The sequence below is a fragment of the Crocodylus siamensis genome, chromosome 7, assembly GCF_052110815.1.
Source record: "Crocodylus siamensis isolate JL-2025a chromosome 7, ASM5211081v1, whole genome shotgun sequence".
Classification (NCBI taxonomy): domain Eukaryota; kingdom Metazoa; phylum Chordata; order Crocodylia; family Crocodylidae; genus Crocodylus; species Crocodylus siamensis.
Window position 1 is genome coordinate 75,397,547 of NC_143401.1, and position 23,577 is coordinate 75,421,123.

The following is a 23,577-nucleotide window of genomic DNA, read 5'->3' on the forward strand; positions in this document are numbered from 1 at the left end:
TCTGATAAATCAGAAACACTGGTATGCAACATGACATACCTTTTGTTCCTCGCATGGCAAAGTGCTCATGTAAGCGAATGATGTGTACACATTCTTGGTAGCTCAGTTATGTTGTTCTAAGCATTTCATCATAGATGCTCCTCTTGCCAAAAGAGAGAATGCCACAGAATCAAGATTGTATTAATGGAAATCAGCATTACTAGTGCAAAAAGAAGAATGTTAACAGTACACCTAAGCAGCACTACAGAATCTACTTCTTGAAACTGAACCCCTAGAGGTTCTAGCGCCATAGCACCCATCATTAGTTGGTCACACAAATATACAATCTGGGCATCACTAGCAATCTCTGAAATCACTGGTAAAGAAAAGCCATTCTTCATCTTACTATCTAAACTATAGCACCTTTCACAATACATACGTGGGATGCAGAATGCAGGCCTGTAATACTACTAGACAGCTAATTCCTGAGGCAGACTGTCTGAAGCACTGCAAATAAGGCAGCTCAGAGATTTCAACTCTGCTGTTCATTTTCAAATTCATTCTTAAACAGTAGAAAAAAAGTGGTGAATGAGGGTCTCCTAAACACATTGTAAAACACATGCATCTAATTCTTCTAAGCTATAGTGCCCTCTGTTGGAAAACACATGGACAAAGAATATGCTGCTTGGCCTACAACACAAAAATAAACATCAGTATGCAAGCTCATAAACGTATTCTGTTCAGATAACAAAACTCTTGGCTTATAAGTAAATTTCTATTATCATTCTACAGCTCCTTCCTGTATAGCCAAAACTAATGCTATCCTAGTGTATCCCTGCAGTATTTTTCCACTCAGCTTTCACTATCTTCTAGACAAGTAAAATCATTTTCCCAATGCTACTTTTTCAACAGAGGGAAAAATCAGGATAAAAACATCATGGTCAAAACCATTTATTTTATAATTATATTTTTACTCATATAGACAAACTATGTGTAAATCTTTTTTATAGCCTTATATTTTACAGTAAAAGCAGACAAATCTTAACAACTGATATCCCAGACAGTGTTCAAATTAACACTTTGCTGGCCTCTAGTTCTATCAGCACAAAGAGCAGTAGGCTGAGCTGGTGGTGCTTGGATATCCAAGTGCCAATGTACAACCTGATGCTTAGATACCTAAAGGACATCAAATGCACCTGCAAAAGATTGTAGACACAAAAATGTACCTGCAAATATTTGAGAGTGAAAGTTGTATGCAAAGAACTGGAGGCTGAATGAGATTTTGCAAAAAAGTTGATTCTCCAGATTTTAAATATTTTATCATTACTGAACTTACAGACACTAGCCACATTTACTACTTCAGTGGAAGAATAAGTGATGATACACTGTGGAAGAACACATGCAAATAACTATAAAGCAGCAGATACTGATGTAATATTTAAAAAAGGTTCAAGTTTACATTAGGCATCATGTTCTTTTGTTGGTATTATAAAAAATAAAATACACCCAAACAGTACATATTATAAGGGTATATTTTTTATCTCATGGTTCTAGTGACATGTACAAACCACTTGAGCTTTGCTTTCGTGGTTTATATTGCCACCAGAAACCCTTGATAAAAATACAGCCTTATATTGTACAGTTGGGTATAGTTTATTTTCTCCATATATCATGTACTGTGTATTATTTACACACATACAGCCAGACACTTGGATATGCAAAACAATTTTAATTAAGTAATTCTACAATATTGATACTACCATATTTGCTAAGTTACATATTGCAATATAAAATTCCTTTGTTAGCAATAAGCTTTCTAAAAAAGAGACACCTATAACAATATGATAAAGCATTATAACAAAAATAAATAAATAAAAAATCAGTGTTTTTGTGAAACAATTTACAACTCCCACACTGAAAATTTCAGCTTCTGGTGATCTGTAATATTTTACTTTCATAGAATCTTTTTTTTTTAAATAATTAGAAATTTTAGCTTCAATATCCTTTAACTATCTGTATATTCCATGGATAACCTTCACAAAATAAAGCTTTGTCCCTTACAATGGAGATTACTGCATAACATGTGATTATGAAAAGTGAAATAAAACAAAATGTTACGTAAAATTAGAGACTTACAGAAAGATAACTGAAATTAATTATACTTTTAATTTTTTTAGCATGCTACTGCAACTTAACAATTGCTTAGTTTGAAAGAAACATTTATTTTAGCATAAAGTACTTTATCAGCATCTATTTTTCTGCCTACAATCTCCAATGTTAATAAAGACAAAATATTTTTTATTCATATCTTTTAAGCATCTTTAACAATTTGAAAAGAAAAGCTGTGAATAGGCAATTCAATAGCCATTTCCTTTTGAATGATTCTCAATGTGTTTCATTAACAACTGTTTACGTAAAACATCATTTCAACAGTTCAAACATCAAAGAAAACAGGAGAATCTTGGGCACCAATCCTGGCAGAGGTACAAGCTTTTCAATCTGGACAAATACAAAGCTGGGCAGGAATAGGGAGGTGTGTGCTGTAGCTTTTGCATTTCATTTTGCTCTCAGAAACACGCAAAGGCTTTAGACTGCCGGCTGTCCCCTCTGTGAGCCAGATGCTTCCTTAGAGGGGCAGTTGCACCTAACATTTGCCATGCCCCTCCCACTCCCTTATCCTTGCTTTAATGGACATTAAAAATAGAACAAAACAGGACTGGAGATGGGAACAAAATACATGCACAACAGGCACAGTCCGCTGTACTCATTCTGCTGTAAAATGTAAAAACAAGAAAGGGCATACAAGCTGCGTCCCCTAGGACACATCCAGCTTTTTTAATATAGTAGTGCCACCACACATTTCACTTCGGATGTTGTATTATATTTATATGTCACTCAAATATTTACCATTTTCCTGAATTCTACTGTGTGTTCTGAAAGCTTGTTATAAGCCAAGTATCTTTGGTTATGTGTTTTGGCTGTGTAACAGCTGTGGCTGAACTGCATCAATATGCTAACTTTTCTTTCTGAAGCTTCTCATGTGACAAAAGCCACTCTTTCAAATGATTTCCTCCTGTATAGTTGCCAGTCTGTCCACTGCTGCAAATCACTCGGTGGCATGGTATTATAATCGGGAGCTGAAAAAAATAAAATTAAAATAAGGTTTGTGAAATATTTGTCTGCCTTTTCTTGAGTTTATTATGAACTGTGCTTCTTGTGGTCAACTCTTGCATCTACTCATATATATAAATTTCCCATCCCCCAGCACGCCCTGCCTGGGGGCCAGTAAGGCCAGGGCACCCTGCAGAAGCCCATCTGTACTGTAGTAGTGGCTCCACAGGCTATTCCTTCCTATGATTTGTTTATGGTGAATACTATGTACTCCCCTACCCCCTAGCTCTCACAGCAACTAACTGTGGAAGCAGTGCATACCTAGGTCCAAAGAACAGCAATCACTTATGAGCAGACAGAGAACCCAGGGAAGGTGGTTAAAGAATGGGCAAGGACAGCAGGGAACAGAAGGGGCTTGAGAAGCAGGGTGCGAGAAATGATATGTCCCTGCCTCTGATAGATTGTATCAACTTAAAGGGCTAATCAAGTGGTCATTTATAGCATGGGAGTGTTCGGTGCTATGTGAAGGGCTTATTTGCGGCCCCTGAGAAGTCTATGGAAAAGAGCATACCGCACCATGTGGGGAAGGGAGAAATATTTCTCACTGATACTTCTGGCTGTTTAAGAGCTGCAACTGATAGGAGTAGGAAAGAAACCCTAAATTCAGTTCTTCAGGGGAAAATAAGCATCAGGTTTTGGGCATGGGAGGCAAGGGATTAAAATTGGGAAAGAGAAGAGATCAGCAACATTCCTAAAAAGGATGGAAAAGTCTCTCCCCTCTCCAGGAGCAAGTGAAGTCCACATACAATATACTAAACATTTTATCTGAGAAAAATGCCATTGCTCTGCCTTCCTCACACTTCAACAACAGACTCAGAACACACAATCGGACAGCTCAGTGATTGATAATGGGTTATGAAGTCTCATTCACAGACCAGTGGCCAAAATAAAGCTTAGATTGTTAGTGGCCAAAAGTCCATCCGATCAGATAGCAGTTCAGTGGTCTACATGAAATGAGTTGGTGGTTTCAGGCCAGTTCCCAGTGAAGCAGGTCACAAAAGCTGCTGTCACAAATGTCACTCTTGGCAGTGTCAGCAGACAGGAAAAGGAATGAGTGAGCCATAGAGACTGAACTACTATCTCTTTCAAGATGGTCCTCCTTTGTCTGGGGTGAAACATATGAGGAAGACAAAAGACTTCCCTTTCCCAAGGACCAAAATTTCTCCTATAACACGCACACACACAAAAAAGAATTCTAACAACTGTAATCAAAGGAATAAAGTCTTCTTAAAAACATTAATTTTAAACACATTTTTTCCTGCTGAAATAACTGAAGTACAAATATATATAGCATTACAAGATAAAATGGTTTTATGTCACATTGCTGAGATTTTCACACACCCTGCTAGTCACTATTTACCTTTTGTTGCTGGTAGTTTTTGCCATGTCCACTGATGAATACGCATGTACTTCATGTACAAAATCCTGACTCCTGATTGCAGAGGGTGTTCTTTATCTCAGTCAGTATAAAAAACAACCTAATTCTCCTTGTGACTACTTTTCAAATTAAACAGAGTAAATGGGCTACAAACTCCATATAACTTATTAGTAGATTTGTTGATGACTCTCTTTGGACAGTCCTAAATTATATAACCTCCTATTGCCAATATCTGCGTTTTGGAGAATGCTAGGGCAGACTTTTTATTTCTTTACATTGACTATCCCTTGATTTTAACAGTGAAGAGAAAAATAATATATAGATGGAGACAATGTCTATTTTCAAAACAAGCATTATTTTGCACTTTTCATAAGGAAGGGGTACATAAATCTGCATTAGAATATATATATTCTACGAGTGTTTGAAGTGGTTTATGAATTAAGAGAGGAGGAAGAGAAAGTGCAAATGGGGCAGTTTTAGGCTTGACTTATGATCTAAGCAATCGTATTAATTTCTATGTAGTTGTGGATCGTGAAGTCCATTGTTACTTATCCATCCCCATAATAACTGGGTTGGGGCTATCCTGGTTGTGTATGTCTACACTAAATGTAGTCCCAACTTTGACTGCAGTTAATATTCCCTGAGTCAGGTAAGCTGGTGCAGGAGTGGACAAAATGCGACAAACAAAGCCTCTGATGATGTAGTTTTTTATCAAGTTTTTATTTATGCTCATTTGCAATGTCCTGAGATATAACACTCGCTTACAATAATACCATTTCCAACTGTGAATAAGGCAGCGCTCACAAGAAAAACTTTTTAGCACTATGCACCATTATGTATCCTATTTTTTTTATGATTTCACGTACACTGATATTTAGTATTTTTTAAATGTTGATTACCTTCTTTTCCATCAGCATCTCTTCTCAGCTCCTGCTGTTTTTGCTTGATCCTACAAAGTGCTGAATGATAACGACACTTAACACTAAATCCCAGGAAAAAGGACCCAAGTGCTTAAGGAACTAAAGTAATGCAATGCCTAACTTTTAAACATGTATATACTGGCGCAGAATCTAGAGCTCCATGTTGGAACCCTCCTTTGAAGGCAGTTATCTACAGGTTTTCTTATGTGCAAACCCATCAAATAAGATGGCCAGAGAAGGAACTAGTGATGATGTCTCCCAGTATATACCACATTTACCTGAATCCAAGATGAACCTGAATTTAAGACCCCCCCAATAATTAGATTATATATATGGAAAATTTATACATTTGTTATAAATTTTCCATATATTGAATCTCATTATTTAATCACCTTAAATTTGAACCCACTACCATTTCAGTACGGAAAGCAGGGGCAGGGATAGGAGATGGAGGTCAGGTAGTAGGAAAAGCTGTACGGGGCAGGCAGTAGGGCAGGTGACAGAGGGAGCACTGGGGACAGGTGGTAGAGAGGTGGTGGGGGAAGGCAGGCTGCTTGCCCCCCACAACCCTGGACCCCTGCCCCCCTTGCCTCATCTCTTACCACTCTGCAGCCTCTTTCTTCCCTCACCTCCACTCTTACCCTTGCTCTGGCACCAGCAGTCTCCAGCTGTGCTTCAGCCTGGGGCGCAGAGCATGGCCTCAGCCTGGCCCAGTACCAGTGGCTTGGAGTCTGTTGACAGGGGAGATGCTACTGGAGGTCACAGTGAGAGCCTGCGTGAGTGTGAGAGCACGCTTGCACTCACTCCCCTTTTTATAAACAAAAAATGGTAACGCACAATATAAAAAATATGAAATACAAGGTATGTAATAACTTGCATCTATTGACAGGGATCAAAACCTACAATAGCCAGCATCTTGAAGCACTTAATCATGCTTCTTTCCTTTCACAACTATATCACTATATCTGAAGTTACTTTGCAGTTACCAAAACAAACATGGTGTGATTAAGTTTGATTTACTGCATTTCTTCTGATGAATATATATCAGGGACAACACATCACCACCCACAATAACATGGGTGCACGAAAACTTTGTGCACTTATGTATTCTTCTAAATTAGTTTCATTTCATTTTTTACTTCCAAAAATCCTTGACAAATGACAAAAAGCACAGGTATAAAACTATCTCCCATTGTTTAAGGTGCAAAACTAATTTCAGATTGAATTGCTATAAAATAATTACATGACTTTGCACTAATTCTCAATGAAAAAAACAAAGTGATTAGCAAAAGGAAGATGCTTCCAGATGAGAACATTGATGCTTGAACAGGGATGTGGCTTGCCTGAGGTTCCTTGGTCCAACAGTAGCAGAATTTGGGATTTTTACATTCCTACCTCATGCTCTAATCTATATTTGCTGTACTGCAAAGGTAGGCAACCTTGCCTGGCTGTGAGCTGAAATGATCCCCCTGGGTCAGAGGCAGGCATTTGTCTCTGTGGTAACATGGGCAGAGTGCCTGTAACTGGCACCTCCACTGCCAAAATCCCACATCCAAAGGTTCATAGAGCAGACTATACACTGTTTAAATCCTCCTCTGGCTGGTACAGGTCATTCCACAGAGCCAAGGTTTTATCTGGCTCCCTAAGAAATCTTCCTAAGAAGAAGTAGCTCAGGTTACTTCTTGCCCTAACCTAGATACTTTGTATATCTGAGCAAAATTGTGAATGTTCAGTGTCCAGGTAGGTTCCTCTTTGTTTCTATCCCTGAGAGGGGGTAAGATATTAGGTTCTGGTACCAGTACTAGACAAAATAAAGCACAAAACTGTTGAGGTTCTCCCACCCCACGTTTTTCTGGGGTGGAAAGCTGAAGTGGAAGGTGAGGGTGAAAAGTGTTTTAATATCAGATTATTTTTATTTTTAAAAAAGTTAAAGCTGTGGCTGTGGCTGAGATTAATAGGTAAAGTACAACCAATGAAATGAAAGATGTAAAATAATCAGTGTTGCCCAAGCCTACCAAAATATGGGAAATCATGTAATGCTTTTCAAAATGCATACAAAAAATCACACATACACAAATAATATACTATGTGTGTATGCATCATACATATCATATGATTATTTATTGAATGTTTATGCATTATTCTTCCCAGTGCTAGAAATAATTAAAGAAAATACATTATAAAGACTATCTCATCTTTGTAATTTCAAAATATTGACTATCACTTCAGTTTGGTTTAATTGTGGTGACAACTTTCATAGTACTAAAATAATTAAACCTGTTAAAATTTATTAGGGCCCTAAGGACATTTTGGAAGGAAGCTGAAAAGTTTTCAGCTTTAAAAGCCTTAGCTACATTTAATGTAATTTTTATCAATAACCAAGCAGCTCATAATATTACAGCTCCATTGAAATCTTCATGCTGTGAAATCTAATTCATCCAATACATCCATCACTTACACGGACCCTATCTCAAATGCTATAAAACTTCCAAACCCATAGATTTGTCTCCAACAAAAATAACATGAAGGGGCCTTTCAATCAATAATGGAATCCCTCTGATTCTGGTACCAGCTGAATATTTTCTCCAACTTTGCTTTTGTTCTTCTGGGTAGAGGCCCACAAGGGAAAGAGCTTGTTTTCACTCGCAGCCTCATCAATACCTAAATCCTGGTGAACAAGTGACACTGAGAAGCTGTAATCAATAGCTCCCTGTGCGTTTTTTCTTCTGGTCAAATGGTTCAGCACTACTGACAGGCCTGACACTTAGAACATGATGCTAAATCTTTATCAACAGCCATCTAGGTGACTGGCAGAACAAGACTCGGGTGGTCATTAACGCTCATGGCAATCTGTGAATAAACTAACTCCTCAATAATGCGTTTGTTTAGAAAAAGGTGGGGAAAAAAACTCTCTGCACAATGTATTGATTGCCTTTGAACTGCATTTAGCAAATTCTGTCTGAGGATGAAACAGAATGGTGTTCAACTGTGGTGCTCTGCTTGTTAAGAGTTTTCAATTTGATGCAATAGAAAACTGACCATCCTATTATACTGGTTGATGGACTGAATACTTACAGAAAGCTGCCAAACTGTCAAAAATAGATCAGTGAGGCCATAATGGAAACAGCTGAAATATCAAGTTATAACATACAACAAAAATCACACTTAGCAAAAAATAATCTTTCAGTTTGCTCATGTCCTATTGCTTTTCCACCCCCTATTCCCTGATAGAAACAAATACTGTAATATGAACCAGCATGTGTTCAAGTTTATTGCTAGCCACCTAAGGAATTAATGCACAAGTAGTTTTATGTGTTTGCAACATTTCAAATCCATACTTCACAATCTTCTCTTAAATGCACAATTACTCTATTCAATCTTGAATGTTTAAAACATTTTGGCTGAATAATGCCCTTTACTTACGTTAGATAGATTTTAGTGTCAAGTTATACAGTTAGTTAGGTTTTAGCCTACACAATAGCATAAGCAGATAGAATATAAAAGACCGTATACAGTTATTATTGCTGTTAACACACCACTGAAGACATCTTATTTAAGTCATAGAATAGTCATTTATGATGGCCTTGGACTAATCAGCCCAACATTCCCCATCTCCCAAGAGTCTCTGTGCTTTCTTTTTGATCCTCCTATACTATTCTAATGAGATTTTTAATTGAACTTTATGGGTTCCCTTTGAGGACCACAGACCTCACAATCAATCTAAACTGCAGTAAACTATTTGAAGTTTTTCTTGCAAAAGGTGAGCCATCCCTACCATGTCCTTGGCATAATTTGAAGCAAAGACGTTGCATCTCTCACAGCTGCTGCCGGCACCTTTTCCACCTTCTCATAAAGTTGAAGGTCATTGTATGAATTATGTGAAGTAACCTAACTACAAAGGGAAACTTGTAGAATGTATACTACAGAAATTAAGCACCAACCCAACATGATTTGTGGAGAAGAGAGATATTTTCCACAAAATAACAAAATACAAGGGAAATGTTTTTTTATTACTATATGTATTTTGGGTAATACTATTAGTCTGAATTTTACAGTGGTTTATAGACACCTATTTTTAGTGATAATACTACCCTCAGTAATTTATAAAAAATTTTTTAGTGACTTTGGTCACATTTGGACCAAAATTCATGGAAATGAATACTATTAAATTGTTCCAGACTGGTTATGGACTAATAAATGTTTCTGAATACTGTTGTAAGTACCAATCACTGTCAACAACCAGATACTACATATTTCAAAGTGCAAACAATTGCTGACTTCAATTCTGCAGCAACTAATCTTGCATAGTTTTTACAATAAGGACTCTGAGGTATATTTACTGAACTTTAAACTATTATGTTGAGGGGAAAAATGACAATCTGGCAACTAACAAAAGCACAGAATTTAAAAGTGCATACTTTGTATTTCATGTGCAGCAAATCCCTTATCAATGCACTCCATAACCAAAAATTACAGCTAATAATGTTTCAGTGTACTATAATCCCCCCCATTGATTTATGCAATTTCTGACCCATCCTACAAGAGCAACACTACTCAAGAAAGGTTTTAATAAAGACCTAATGTAGCAACTGTAGTACTCTAATAATTGTTCACACATAACTTTTCCAGTAACATGTTAAACTGGATGCATATTTAGCCAGATTTTTAAACATCAGTATCTTTGTTGAAAACGGAGCCTGACAGTGTGCTTAGAAATAGGCAAGGTTCACTAGGAAACCCGCTAAGAGGAGTGGTGCGCAGTTAAACAACCTAATGAATATCTAGTGTTTGTGAAGTTTGCAAGCACAATATAAAAAGTATATTATAAGCTTTTGGGTGCATGTGAGACTTACCTATGAAGCAAAATATAGAAACACACTATGATATTATGTTTTGTCAATGCGTTGTATCGTACCTGACAATACAAGATATTTTAATAGGGAAGAATGCTTTCCAATACAATATGGTATATATTAAGATAAGGGAATACAATAAACCTACAGGAAACAGTTATCAAAGAATAACAATGTAGTTTTGTGCAAAAGGATATGTAATTGCTATCGCCTAGAAATGTATCCAGCTTTGCCCTCAGGCTGCAGTGGAGCAGCAGCATCCAAAGTAGCGGTAACAGCAGGTTGTGGTGTGAAAATTCCTGCTTTTTCCCTTGTGAGCAAGGATGAAAATAGTTCTGAAAATATACAGCAAAGCTATGGCAATTTTTTAAAGTGGGGTCCTATTTTATTTTAGTTATTTCCCATCCCATGGTATAGTGGTTTCTGTCCCTGATGACATACCAAATTTTTAGCATAGGAGAGACCACTGTATAGCTGTAGAGAAAGACATATATTGATAAAATATCATACCAACATTTCACAATCGAAAGCTGCTAATAAAAAAAATTGAATATTTCACTGTAGTCTAATGAAGCCCCTGCCTGTTCCATCACACACAGTCATTACAGCACATCTGTAATTAGATTCTAAATACATTCCATACAAGGACACGTGCACAGTCGTTTTGTACTCCAGAAGGGCCATGTCTTCCCCACGTGGCATTTTCCATTTAAATTCATACCTACCAGTCCCCATATATGGGTCACTTGTGTGCTGGATTTTCTTTACAAATCAGGAGAAATGTGTGTAGGGTATGTGGCACAGTGAAAAGCAAAACTTTATCATTTGTGTATGTAGAGCCGCTTTCTCTTGTGTATACAGATTTTTGTATTCTTTGCAACCACATGTTGTAGGCTTATATGTACCTTATTAAAGTAAATCCTGAGCAAACTGAATGTAAAAACAACATGGAAGGTCAAAGATTACAGCTGATATGATGCTAGAGTAATAACTAGATGTAGTAAGGCATGGAAAGACGCACATAGCTGAGGGCATGTGGTAATGAGGAAAAATATGTTCAAGAATGGCTGAAAAGGCCACAGTATTATTAATAGAAATGAAACTATACTTCACTTTTTAAACAAGTATTCCTTGTTTAGGTATGCTAAAGGATGAAGAAACAGTAACATCATTTGGACCATTTATATTAATGGCTTCTGTGTAACTTGTTTAACAATGAACACTGATGAATGTTAATGTCACTCCTATTAGCCAAATACAGCCTGCATCCTGGCTTCTGCTCCTTCACCAAAGTAATGCTAATGTCATACAAACATGCATTCAAAACCCAATGACCTATATGGTTTACTCTAAGATCTAAACACAGTGGGGTTACAAAACCAAAGTCCCACTTCCTACCTTCTCTTCCATTCATGTTGATTTCTTATGGCCTAATCCCCAATGCTATGACCTAAGTAGCCTCAAATTTAGTACAGTTCATAGAAATGGACCACAAACCATCTTATCATGCTGAATGTATTTGAGACCCAAACCGTTAAAGGGTATTTAGACGCCAGCCTCATATTCAGTGTCCTAACGTCCACTAGCTTTATTTCCTTCATTAAGGATTGGTGCCTGAGGCATCTATAAGGGAGACTCACTGTTTTTTACCAAATGCTATAAGAACTCAAAGGCCAGACCCTTACATAATATACATTTAAATATTACCATTTTCACAAGTTGAAGTTCTGGTCCAGGTAGAAGTAGGAGATGAACCTGGCCAACCTAGGTAACTCAGATCCTGAGCTAACAAGGAGCAGAGCCAAAGGTAGTACCTCTTCACTACTTGCATTATCATATGCAAATTCACACTGTCCAACCTGTTTTGAGGACAGGATGAATAAACTACTTCATAACTCAGTCAAAAGCATCCACATCCTGTCAGAAGGTGTCACTGTGACAAAAGGTTCCCCTTACTTTAGAGTATGTCAAAAAAGAAAAAAAAGAAAAGAAAAGAAAAAGTTTGCAAATAACCAAATTTGGATAGCTTGATGAATTAAATTAAAACAAATACAATACATCTTTTCCAAGTTTCCAAGCCTAGTAGCACTATGAATGGTGAGAAATAAATCATATTAAACTAGTTTGTGCATTAATGCTGATTAAAAACACTAACTGACCTTATTACTCATGGTAGAGTAGTTTTCATAGCAGATAAATTTAATGTAATGACATTTAGCCCACAAATCCTTCTGTCTAAACCCACCATCTTCCATCAACTTTATTTCAAAGTTGACATGAACTTACAGGATTACTTCTCATTGCTCCTCCCACTGCTCTTGCTGCTTTGCTGTTGCCTGCCAGGTCTGCTAATTGCTTGTAAGAAACTGTCTCTCCGAATTTCACAACTCTCAACAGGGTCCACAACACTTGCCTGGTGAATGAAGCTGCAAAAAAGCAGTCACACACTATTCATAAGCATGTCTCAAAGAACCAACAGTAAAGACAGTCAAAACCTATGACAATTAAACCACAGTATGAATAGCAACTTTTCTATTTTATATTAAAAGTGCTCAGATTCTCAGTCCTATTATTGTGTCCTATATTACTATATTTAAATACATGATTATTAGAGAGAGTGCTTCAAGTAATTGATCACTATAAAAAGGGGGATTTAAGGCTTTGATTTTCCTATATTTTTAATTTGCTTCAAGTACAATTATCGTGTTAACTCACACAATGTGGTTTTCCATTAAATTGGCAGAGTATAAATTAGCATAGAGTCAAATTAAGGAGGGAAGAAATAACTGGCTCTACTTATTTTATAAAGCTCTTGCATCTCTTGTTAATTTCAAACTTCAGCTGGGACACACTGGAAAAGAAGCCCTAGAGCCAGTGGACTTGGTATTATCCTGGCTGACTGCATTTTATAGTAGAGACCCCCAAGCTACTATTCAGAATTCTAGACATTATAGAATGTAAGGACTGGCTGTGACCTTGAATGTACAGTACATTCTTAATGACAAGGGCTTGTGGAAATAAAATAACTTCCATTATTTTAGTTTTAATTCACTATCAAATTGCTTTTAGTGTTCATAGAGTTGAAATAATGCATAAATGAATACATTAGAACAATTTCCCCTCTGCATTGAAGAGTTTTAGATTTCTAGACCAGGATTATTTTACAGAAGGAAAACCGATAGCTAGTTTAGGATTTTAGTTTGGTTTAACACCTATTGTTCTTTCAAGGTACTTGTGGAAGCTTTGAAGATAACTACAAAACACTTCTACTGTATTGAGAGGAAGAAATAGGGGGGGAAAACAGCACACATGATGAAAACACTAGTCTCCTCCTTTGGCAAATAAAACGTACGTTGATTAAAACCATTCCCTTATTTTGGAACCGAGTGTCAAAAATACCATTGACTGTTACATACAAACCCAGCAAAATGTGATTTTGTTCTTAAAGGAAAGCCATACACCATTATGTGTGTGTTAAATAATAAAAATCACTTCTTAACTGAAGGGAATGATAATCACTTCATTGAAAAAATCTGTTTAGCCTTTATTATAACATTAAGCAAATTAAACATCAGCATAATCCAGGTGATACTAGAAAAGGGTCATCAAAGAAATTAACTTTGTTGTTCATTAATTTACATGGATTAGTAGAGGGCAAAGAGATAGCAAATCTGCTCTAGTTTTTTATGATATAATTTCAAACTGTACACCATTTGTGGCAGTAGGGTGACTTTGGGGTTAATCAGACTGATTTGTCCTTTTAATTGCTTTCTATTCAAAGAAAATTCATTAGATAATGTTCTCTTCAAAATTCATGAATCAATTTAACTGAAGAAACCACATTAACAGCTTTGGGTTCATTAGCACAAGCAGTTGTGTTACTAGCTGATTGCTAGGAGGGTTTCCTTAGGCAAACAGATTTTGTTTACTGTGATTTCTTTAGAAAGGTTTATTTCAAATCAAATTGTTACTTATTATTTTTTTAACCTCTTTTTAAGCCAGCAAGATTAGTGTTAACCTTAAGCACTCAGGGGTTTCAGGGAATTATTGCCTGATGTCATTTTTTAAAACCAATGAAACAAAGTAAATCCACATTGCCAGGGCCTGACTCCAAATCCCCCATTGCACCCCCCTGCCCTCCTTTTTGGCAGAGGAATAAGAGGCGTGCTAGGCCCAGCAGGGTAGATAGACCTGGAACTTTACAAAACCTGTAGGAATAAAATGAGAAGTCTGTGCAAACTTAACTGGAGCATGGAACAGTTACAAGAAACAATGGAATGGTTCCAAAGTCATCACTGGAGAGCAAAGCAATAATGTTACTGTGTAAATTGATGGCCAAATTATTGAGTACCTTTTAACATTCTAAAATACCACATAATAAAATAATGATGTATTAGAATATAAAGATGCAGTTTATCATATATTTTGATACCTACTGCGCATTTTTTTAGATAACATATAACAGTGCTTTATGATAGCAAAAAAACCCCAACAAAACAAAACCCCCCCAAGAAGTTATAGTTCAAAATAATGAAATATTTAGCAATCATGCACATCATTTTATAAATGTATCTGAAAACTCAATTTCACCCTGTAGGGAGCAAATGCATTAATTAGTTTAAGCAGCTCTAAGAGACAGTGCCAAATACTGTTATTAAACTGTCTGCAAGTGTTAGTGCCTATAAGCATAACCTGCTCAAAATTAGATGGTTGAACCTTCACCAATTTTCAGTACGGGTGCCAACATTTTATGCTGTTAAATATCATTATAAAGTGTAGTAAAATCTGCACATAAAAATTAACACACATTCTCTCTCTATATGAAAACACTTTATATTTTCATGAGTTTAGGATGACCACATAATTCTTGAGTGGCAGACTGAAGCAAAACCATGACTAAATTATATTATATCTTCCAAACTTAATGGATTGTCAGAAGTACCATCTCTTCTCCATTCCCCTACTCAGTACTCAACACCATATATACTACTTAAGAAAAATATTCTATTAGTTTAATATGCTCTCTGCTGCCCTCTTTCCAGAGAATGGTTGCTGCTGGCAACAACAGACCAACTGATGTTATTTAAAAACAATAAATTCTGATTTAATTGCTCAACAGCTTGTCAAATTTTCCCTCTAAATGGACTAACCTGCAGAGGCCATTTTAAACCACTGCACCTCCAGCAGAGCTATGAAATCCCTCTATATGGACATTCATCAAATGTGGATTTTGAAAGGGGGATGTTTCACAAGCACACAGAACTATAGGTCCCAGGGTCACTGATTTAACTTATTCATTTGCAAGCACTTTCTTATCCAAAATGAACCTGATAAACACTCAGAAGAATACGGTTTCCCAACGGTAGCATTGGTCAAATATCAGGACCGGCAGTAAGAATCAAAATGTTAAAACAAATTGTAAATAAAAATTCATTCTCTCATTGACATGGGAAAGTACAATAGCAGGCACTTACATATATCTCCAACTGTTTCTTCCTTGGTTTATTTTTAAGACAACAATGGAACGACAATCCAAGCTGCAGGCCTACAGGCATTTCAGTGAAAGTTGCAGTGTAACTCTTCATGTAGGACAAGGAGTTTAAAGTAACCTAGTCACGGATATGGGCAACGCTGCCTTCCACTGATACCTCTGAAGCATGTCAAAATGATAACTTACTCATTACTGAAGCAATGTAAGGAAAGGCAGTGGATGGGCAAGTGGGTAGCCAGAAGAAAAGACCCTGTATTGTGGTAAGGAGAAAGAGAAACTGGGATGCCTTACAGTAAACTAGGAGGCTCTGGATGTGAAAAACCTAAGAAATTAATGTCTGAGAGCAGAAATGGCTTCCCAGTGAGAGGGGAGAAAGGCGATGATACTAACAAGGGAAATGGAATGTGAAGGCAAGGATTAAGCTAAGAAAAAAAGGCACCTCAGCAGCATACCTCTCGGTAGTCCAAGAGGTAAGCTGCTGAGAAGTTGAGACCCAGGAAGATAGAGGGGTTAGGAAATTGTCATAAAGGAATGCTTATGGCTTGGTTTGGGGATTTCATAGCTCTGCGGGAGGCACAGTTGTTTATGATGGCCTCTGCGGTTTAGTCCTGAATATTCAGTGACCATTAGGATGGGTTTAACTACAAACACAAATGGTTGCTTGCACCTGGGGCCCTTCATCATTGTGGTGCTAGATAAGGAAGGAATAAAAACAGACCACAAAAGTATGCACTGGGCACAGATGTAGGCTGGAAGGTTTGACTTAAGTTATAGTATGTACAGTAGGTCTTGGGAACATATTGTGTTGGCAAACACCAATCCAGATCTTAGATGAGACCTGGAAAAATATAAAATATATTCTAGCCTCAATGAACTTTCAGGGAACAGGAATAAGCCCCTTATTTCCTTTCCCTTCTCTGCCAAAGGAGTTTCCATTCCTACTAATCATTTGCCAGATTTTATTAGAAATCTAAGTTATAACTAAAATTGTACTCTCATAACTTTTTATCAACCAATTTTGCTGAAAAATATCAAAATAATGCTCTCTTGGGCTGAGAATGCATGTATTCCAACATTTTTTCTTGAATTGAATTTTTATAGGCCAGTTATAAGCCCCTGAAAATGAGACTTATAATAAGCTTACTGTTAATACCTTACTGGTACAGGTGTGATACTATTCTGGTAGTCAGACAATGCTTGTGAGAACACATTGCCTCATACAATGAAGTTATCTTAATGTAGGAGAGAGACAAACCAAAAATATTATTTAAGGTGGGTGTCACAAGAATTTAAATGAAAAGGATGCAAATTTTATAAAATCAAACAAACAAAAAAAATCAAACAGACCCTGCCTCTAAAACAGGGTCTGTGGTACAGGTATCTCAAATGACATGGGCAACCTTTTTGTGGGGGATGGTGGACAGGAAGCACAATGGTAGATAGGGCAGGAAGCAGAATGGAAAGCAGCAAATCAGGCAGGAAGCACAGGGAGGGAAGCAGAAAGCAGAGCAACAACTTGGGCAGAGGAAGGGGATTGGAGCAGGATTGGTCCTACACTTTTTAGGGTGTGGAGCCAATTTGTGGTATATTTGCCCAAAAGGTTGATTCCCACTGCTTTAAACAATACATTTCTGAAGTATCTATCACTGCTCTTCTAGGCATTGTAACTATAACAGACACGGTAGATCTGAGATAGGCAACCTGAGAATGGAAGAGTAGGAAAAATGGTGGACACCAGGTTAATGACTTCAATAATTTCCTCTCTCCTACCACATGGCTCCTAAGAATTCTTAGGGGGAAGACAGATTGAAAAGGTAGATAGGTCCAATTTATCTCCTCCTCCTCCAACAGCTGAAGCCTGACAGGAAACGAATACAGATTATTCATCCTCCTTTCCCAAAAGTTAATTGCTTAGAACTTGATGAATTTATTCAAGTCTAAATTTGTCACACACACACGCACCATCCATCAAACAGTTAAACTGTATGTGTTAGGATGTATTAGCCATTAGATAGACAAAGTTTTCTGATATTTGTTTTAATGACTAGTGATGAAACAGATCAAGCCTGACTTTGAGGATGGAGACTTTCAATTTATCCACAAAACGCGTATCACTGTGGTAGTGCAACTTTTTTTCTAATTTAAAAAAATCTTATCTAGATATCTTCCATGTGTTTAGCTATGTAGTTATGTAGATATCTGTGCCTGAAAGAGCAAGTTAGTCTCCTGTTCAATCCTAAACATGTCTGGTAATGGTTTATAAACTTCAAAGTAAACTAAGCAAACCAAACTCAGCCCCTTGGCAGAGGTTCAACTGAAGGTACCATGGGATCTGTTGTGCAATCCCAACAACAGCACTTCTTGTCATGCTACACATGTGTACCATGAGTGGCAACTGTGGCTGTACAGATCAGCCACGACCTTCATAATCTTATAAGCAGAGGAACTAAAGCACAGACTAAGGTGGTTCATAATAGTCAAGCATAAAGTATAAAAATAAATTAATCATTTTCATTTAAGGCAAGTCCCTTTAAATGTATACAATCCACAACTAACTTCGGAGTCAAATATGTATTTTTTGAAATTTTTTAAAAAGTGAAAAGTGGTTCCATTTTAATAATCCCTCAATTATTTACCTATTAAAAGTTCCTCATTTTACAAGTATTAGTTTTTTCTACCTGCTGCCAACTGAAACACGGACCTACAAGAGGGGTGTTGCTTTTTCGTCCCTTTCTAACTTTTTCAGCCAGAACTGAGTTGCTTCAATCAGAAACATAAATTTTGTTTATGAAGCTTGCTTACTCTCACACAACCCTTCTGCCCCTCAAGAGATAATGAGTAATAATACATTAATTATATAAGTAAACTTACAGGATTCAAAATGCACATAGCAATCATGCCTTTCAAACATAAAATATAAACATTCAATTTTTTTTTTTTTTTTAATCATTACCAGCACTCTGTATTAGCTAAACTGCAAAACATTTTTGGATCAAATGAACGGTTTACTTGATACAAAAATAAATATCCATCCATTTGATTTTAAATTATGAGGAGCATACTTTTATTTTCATACCGTATTTTAATCTTTCAAATGAGAGAATACATGGCCAAATACATGTTAACTAATGAGACGTCAGAAAGCCTAGTTTCTGGTCTTGGCCGTTTCCTCATCTACAAGGATTTCATTTCAGCTGTGTCTCAGTTTCTCCTTTAAAAAGGAAAGATTACTTGCAATTTATTTACTTATTTATATCCCCCAATCAACAAAAATCTGAATATCCATATGATGCAAACAACACTTATTGTATATGTTCCATTGAGAAAGAATGATTAATTAGTTGCTTTAATATTTGCATAACATATATTCAGGTATGTAAATACAATCAAATATTGAAACAGAACTCACATTCATTATATTAATATTTAACAATTTTTATGACCCAGTTAATATATGTGTATCTTGTAAGTACTTATCCTTTCTGTGTACAAATGTTCTGATACAGGCAAAATTATTATTTGTTGCTTTACATATATATGGATATCTTTGCCTTCACATCTTCAAAGTAACAGTGCAACACTAACCTGTAGAACTTATTTAGGTCTTATTTAAACAGAACTAATATCTAAAAAAAAAAAAAATGAAGTGCGATATGCACACAGCAGGTAGACACAGAGCTCCACTGACTCAAGGGAAGCAAAGGAGTTACTACATCCGAGAGGAGAAAAGTCCCTATGAAACTGCTTGGCATCCAGGAGACGTAACTAGTTTGTGAATAGCTCTATAAATAGGTATGGCCATGAGACAGTGGCAGCATTGTTATGCTTACCTTACAGCCCCATTCAAGATAACTGATTGCTATGGGTTAAGAGGTTTGTTCACCACACTGCTATTATGGTTCGGTCTTCTGTCAAACATCCAAATTCTCTCCATAGGGTGCAAGTTATTTTTGTTTAATTCTATGCATGCAGAACTTTACTTTCTAATAGTCTAAAGACTCTGTTGGCAATCAACACAAACCATCACTGAAATTGGTATTATATGGAATCCATAAAGATGGTCTCAAAAGTGCCACAGATCAAGTGTGCATGAAGACTGGAACTATCTTGCTCACAGAAGTGGACACTCCAGTTCATGGTTGAGGTCCACTGACTATGTGAGGATATTTTCTACTTTCTTCCCCATCAGTGCTAAAGTAAATCTGTTGAAAGACATTATAATTGCAAGGCTAGACTAGATTGTCTAGTATCTTTTATGAGGACTAACTTCATGTGATAGTATGAAAAGATTAAATCAAATAATTCTGGAGGTGTAAACAGTATGTATATGTGGCAGCAGTGACACAATATTGTTATTTTCACTAGCATGTCCTTTTGCAGTGGGATCACAAAAATTACTTGAGACTGCATCTTTTATGCATATTTCAATGACCTTGCATTTGTATCAGATCTTGTAATTCAGAGTTAAGATTGTGCCTCCAAATAGCAGGGAATTAACATAGCACCTGCATTGACTCAGGCTAGGTACAGATATTCAAAAAGCCTGAGGTGGAATCAATTGAAATTACACGGTTTTCTGTAAGCGGCATAGTTTAGACCAGTAGTGAACAGAACACACATTTGCCGGGGGGGGGGGGGAGGGAGGGAAGGGGACACAAATCTTAGTCTGGGTTTTACTGTTCTTAAACCAGTCTCTGTATTCTGAACTTCAGTTTGGTTACGAGCATAGACTGGTTTTTTGTGCGTCAAACTGCTGTTCTGTTATGGGTAGACCAGTTTCTGATCACTTACACTGGTAAAAGCGTAATGGTTGTACCTGCCTCAGAGACTGTTTTACTCCTGAGAAATGTGTGCTGTAATTGCAGCTCAAGGGGTAAATATTTAATCTGAAATTCTAAACAGCAACAATATAAACATTTAGTAGGCCTCATCTAAAAACTGGTGCTCTAACATGCAACTCCTGGTTCCATCCTAGGATGGAAAAATCTTTCTATTTTCTGGGGGCATAAAAACAAAAGATAGATGTATATTATATATACACAATAAAATTATAAATATCTGTATAATGTACACCAGTGACTATATTGGTAAGCAATATAAACAATTTTGCTATACTATATATTTTGAAATCCAAATTCAAATGGAAGGACTAAATGATGGCGCAATAATAGTCCGTACTGCACTGTGCTGCTGGTGTATGGCTATCTTTAGCTCCTATGTCACTGTAGCAACACACTATACCGAGGAAGTGCATTGCTACGGTGATGCAGCATCATGAATACACGTGCCAAAAATGTGTGCATCTAAGGCTGGAGGGCCTGGGAGGCCACTAGGCCACTAGTTCAAGGACACAGTGTGAGTAACAATCCCATAGGAGTGTGAGTGAGGGCCTGGGAGGCCAAACTCTTCTCCATGTGCTTGAGGTTGTGTATGTAGGGTTAGGGTCCCGGGGACTGGTATCCCTGTGGTGTTGTGGTGGCTGGGGGAGCAGCCAGGGTTGAGTAGATTTGGGTGCGAGTAGTGCTGCTGGTTGCATACGAAAAGCTGCTTTATGCTCTCTAATGCCCTCTCACTGTTTACACTGAATTGCCCTTGTTGTTTATATTCGATTGTTATTGTTGTTCATATTGTTGTGGTTGTTGAATATAGTTGTTGTTGTGCGTCAGTTTATTGCTAATTAATGATATTTAGCTAATTAGAGCCAGGCTGCAGTCTTACAGTTAGTCAGAGGTGAGGCTCCACCCCTTTCACAACAGGGTCTTTGCAAGTGTTAGCAAACTGATTTGCTTAATTAAGGACTTTGCCATTCAACAGATAACAGTTATAGAACCAAATTCTGCTCTTAAAAGTAAACAACTCTCTGTGGGCCTAATCCAGTTTTTCTTCAAGTTAAATTCCCTGGAATCAGTGGGTATTTTGCTTGGGTGGGTGTTTTCTTGTCTATTCTTAAATGCCAAATTTAGTGGGAGTTGCATATGAATATATAAAGATGGAACAGAAAGGACTAACAAAAATGAGTAAAAAATTCTGATTCTATGTTTCTGAATTTCAACTCTATGAAATGCAAAATTATTACTTAACAAAACCTGCATCCTACTTTTGACATTTAAATACAACTAAGAATATATGCAAAATAGAGATTTTAAATGACATAAATAACAACATCTAAGCTTTAATTCAGAATTTAAGCATACTGAGACTGGTTTTTTGACTAGAAGCATAACTAACAGGGTTTGTGAGCTACAGGGAGGGCCAGGTGTGGAAGAGAGATGTTGTTGAGGGCTGTAGGGGAGGGCAGTGTGTGGGGAATCTTACCTGCTCTGGGGACTTACAAATTCCCCAGCCATAGTGTGGTCTGCCAGTGAGCAGCAGCAGCACAGACACTCCAAGGAGCCACCAATTTGGAGTCCCATTCCCACCACTCCACTAAGTTAGTACTCCACAACCCCCTCCCTGTTACACTACAGCTTCTGACATCAGGTATTACAAAGCTATCTACACTCCTTCTCTGGTGGAGATATAGCCAGATCACCCCACGGTATTTCCTGCCAGGTGATTTGTATAGCTTTTCATAGAAGCAGAAGAGTTAAATGAAGAAGCCACCTGATTATCTTCTGATCCTTAAGTAAAATGTAACTGCTATGTAACAGGGGGCCTGCTTGGGGTCAATCTAAGTGTGACCCACATACCTTCTCACCCGCTATGCCTTTATCTTAATTAATGAAGGTGTTAATTAAGCAGGAGGCTGCCCATTCTCTGCCCCAATGCCAGGGGGCACTATCTGTGCCTCCATTCCCCCCTACACTGCAGCCCAAGCCTCACAGATGGCATCTAGGTGTTATCATCACTGGCCCCACACTGGGTCTCAAATCCTCCTGGTTGAACCCCAACCTAGAATTCTTTCATCAGGTGGCCTCATCTGCCTTCATACAGGCTATATTGCTCCCCAAAACCATTTTCTCCTCTCGGGTGTGGTCCCCCTCCTGGGACCTTTGGCTACCAGCCCTGGCCCACCTCCAGGCCAGTCAGAACCCTGGGCCCTCGGCTCTCAGGCGTCCCTCACCGTGGGCCCCTGGCCCTTTTGTCCAGTCTGGTCCTGGCCTCAGCATAGGCCAGTTGAGGGTACTCCCTGCCACCTGTTCCCCTTCCAGCTGTGGTCCCCTCACTGGGATCTTCAGCTCCTCTAGCCCTGGCTAGCCCAGTCAGGACCCCAGGCCTCTTGTTGGCCTCCTTGCCCTTCTGGTCTTCCTGGTCCTGGCCCCTACCTGGGCCAGTCAAGGGAAGCTCTGGTAGGCCTCACTGTATGACCTGTACTCTTTTCCCGCAGTCCCCCTCTTTGGGTGCTCCTTCACGGACGTGGGGAACTGGGGTACCTCACACCACGACTGGTGCATCAGGGTCTCACAGGGGACTCTCACTCCCCCCCCACCCCACCCCGGGCAGCAGGTCATGGTGCTACTACCGGTGTTATATTTGACCCAAACTCTGCCTCCCAGCATTGGAGGACTTACTGGGGTCAGGACTCAGCTCTCTTGCTGAGCCCCCATTCTTCCCTCACTGGACTCCACCCCTCTGCCCTTCACACTGGGGTTTCTCATTGCTGCCCCTTTAGTTCTCATGCTGTCCCCTCACACTGGGGCTTCTCACACTGTCCCCTCACAACTGGGGGCTTCTCATGGCTTGTAATGCCCCCTCTACTCGGGGTCTTGGGACTTCCCTCCTCAGGGCTCAGGTGGCTGTAGCCATGCCTGGCCCCAACTCTCCCCCTTGGGGTCTCAAACCCCC

The 23,577-nt window shown here is 38.1% G+C and overlaps 1 protein-coding gene across 3 annotated transcripts in view; it reads right to left on the reverse strand.

Moving 5' to 3' along the window:
- MGMT (O-6-methylguanine-DNA methyltransferase) overlaps positions 1-23,577 on the reverse strand; it is a 307,777-nt gene that overhangs the window by 55,199 nt on the left and 229,001 nt on the right. Inside the window, exons 4-5 of one of the 3 annotated variants that reach the window (XM_090057516.1) lie at positions 12,588-12,727; positions 2,182-3,116 (exon numbers count right to left, since the gene is read on the reverse strand). In XM_090057516.1, coding sequence (XP_089913642.1) covers positions 2,985-3,116; positions 12,588-12,727 — 272 coding nt within the window. In that variant the 3' untranslated portion in view covers positions 2,182-2,984. Of the gene's footprint in view, positions 1-2,181; positions 3,117-12,587; positions 12,728-23,577 lie in introns of those variants that run through there. The other 2 variants (XM_090057517.1, XM_090057514.1) reach the window with 2 other exon arrangements.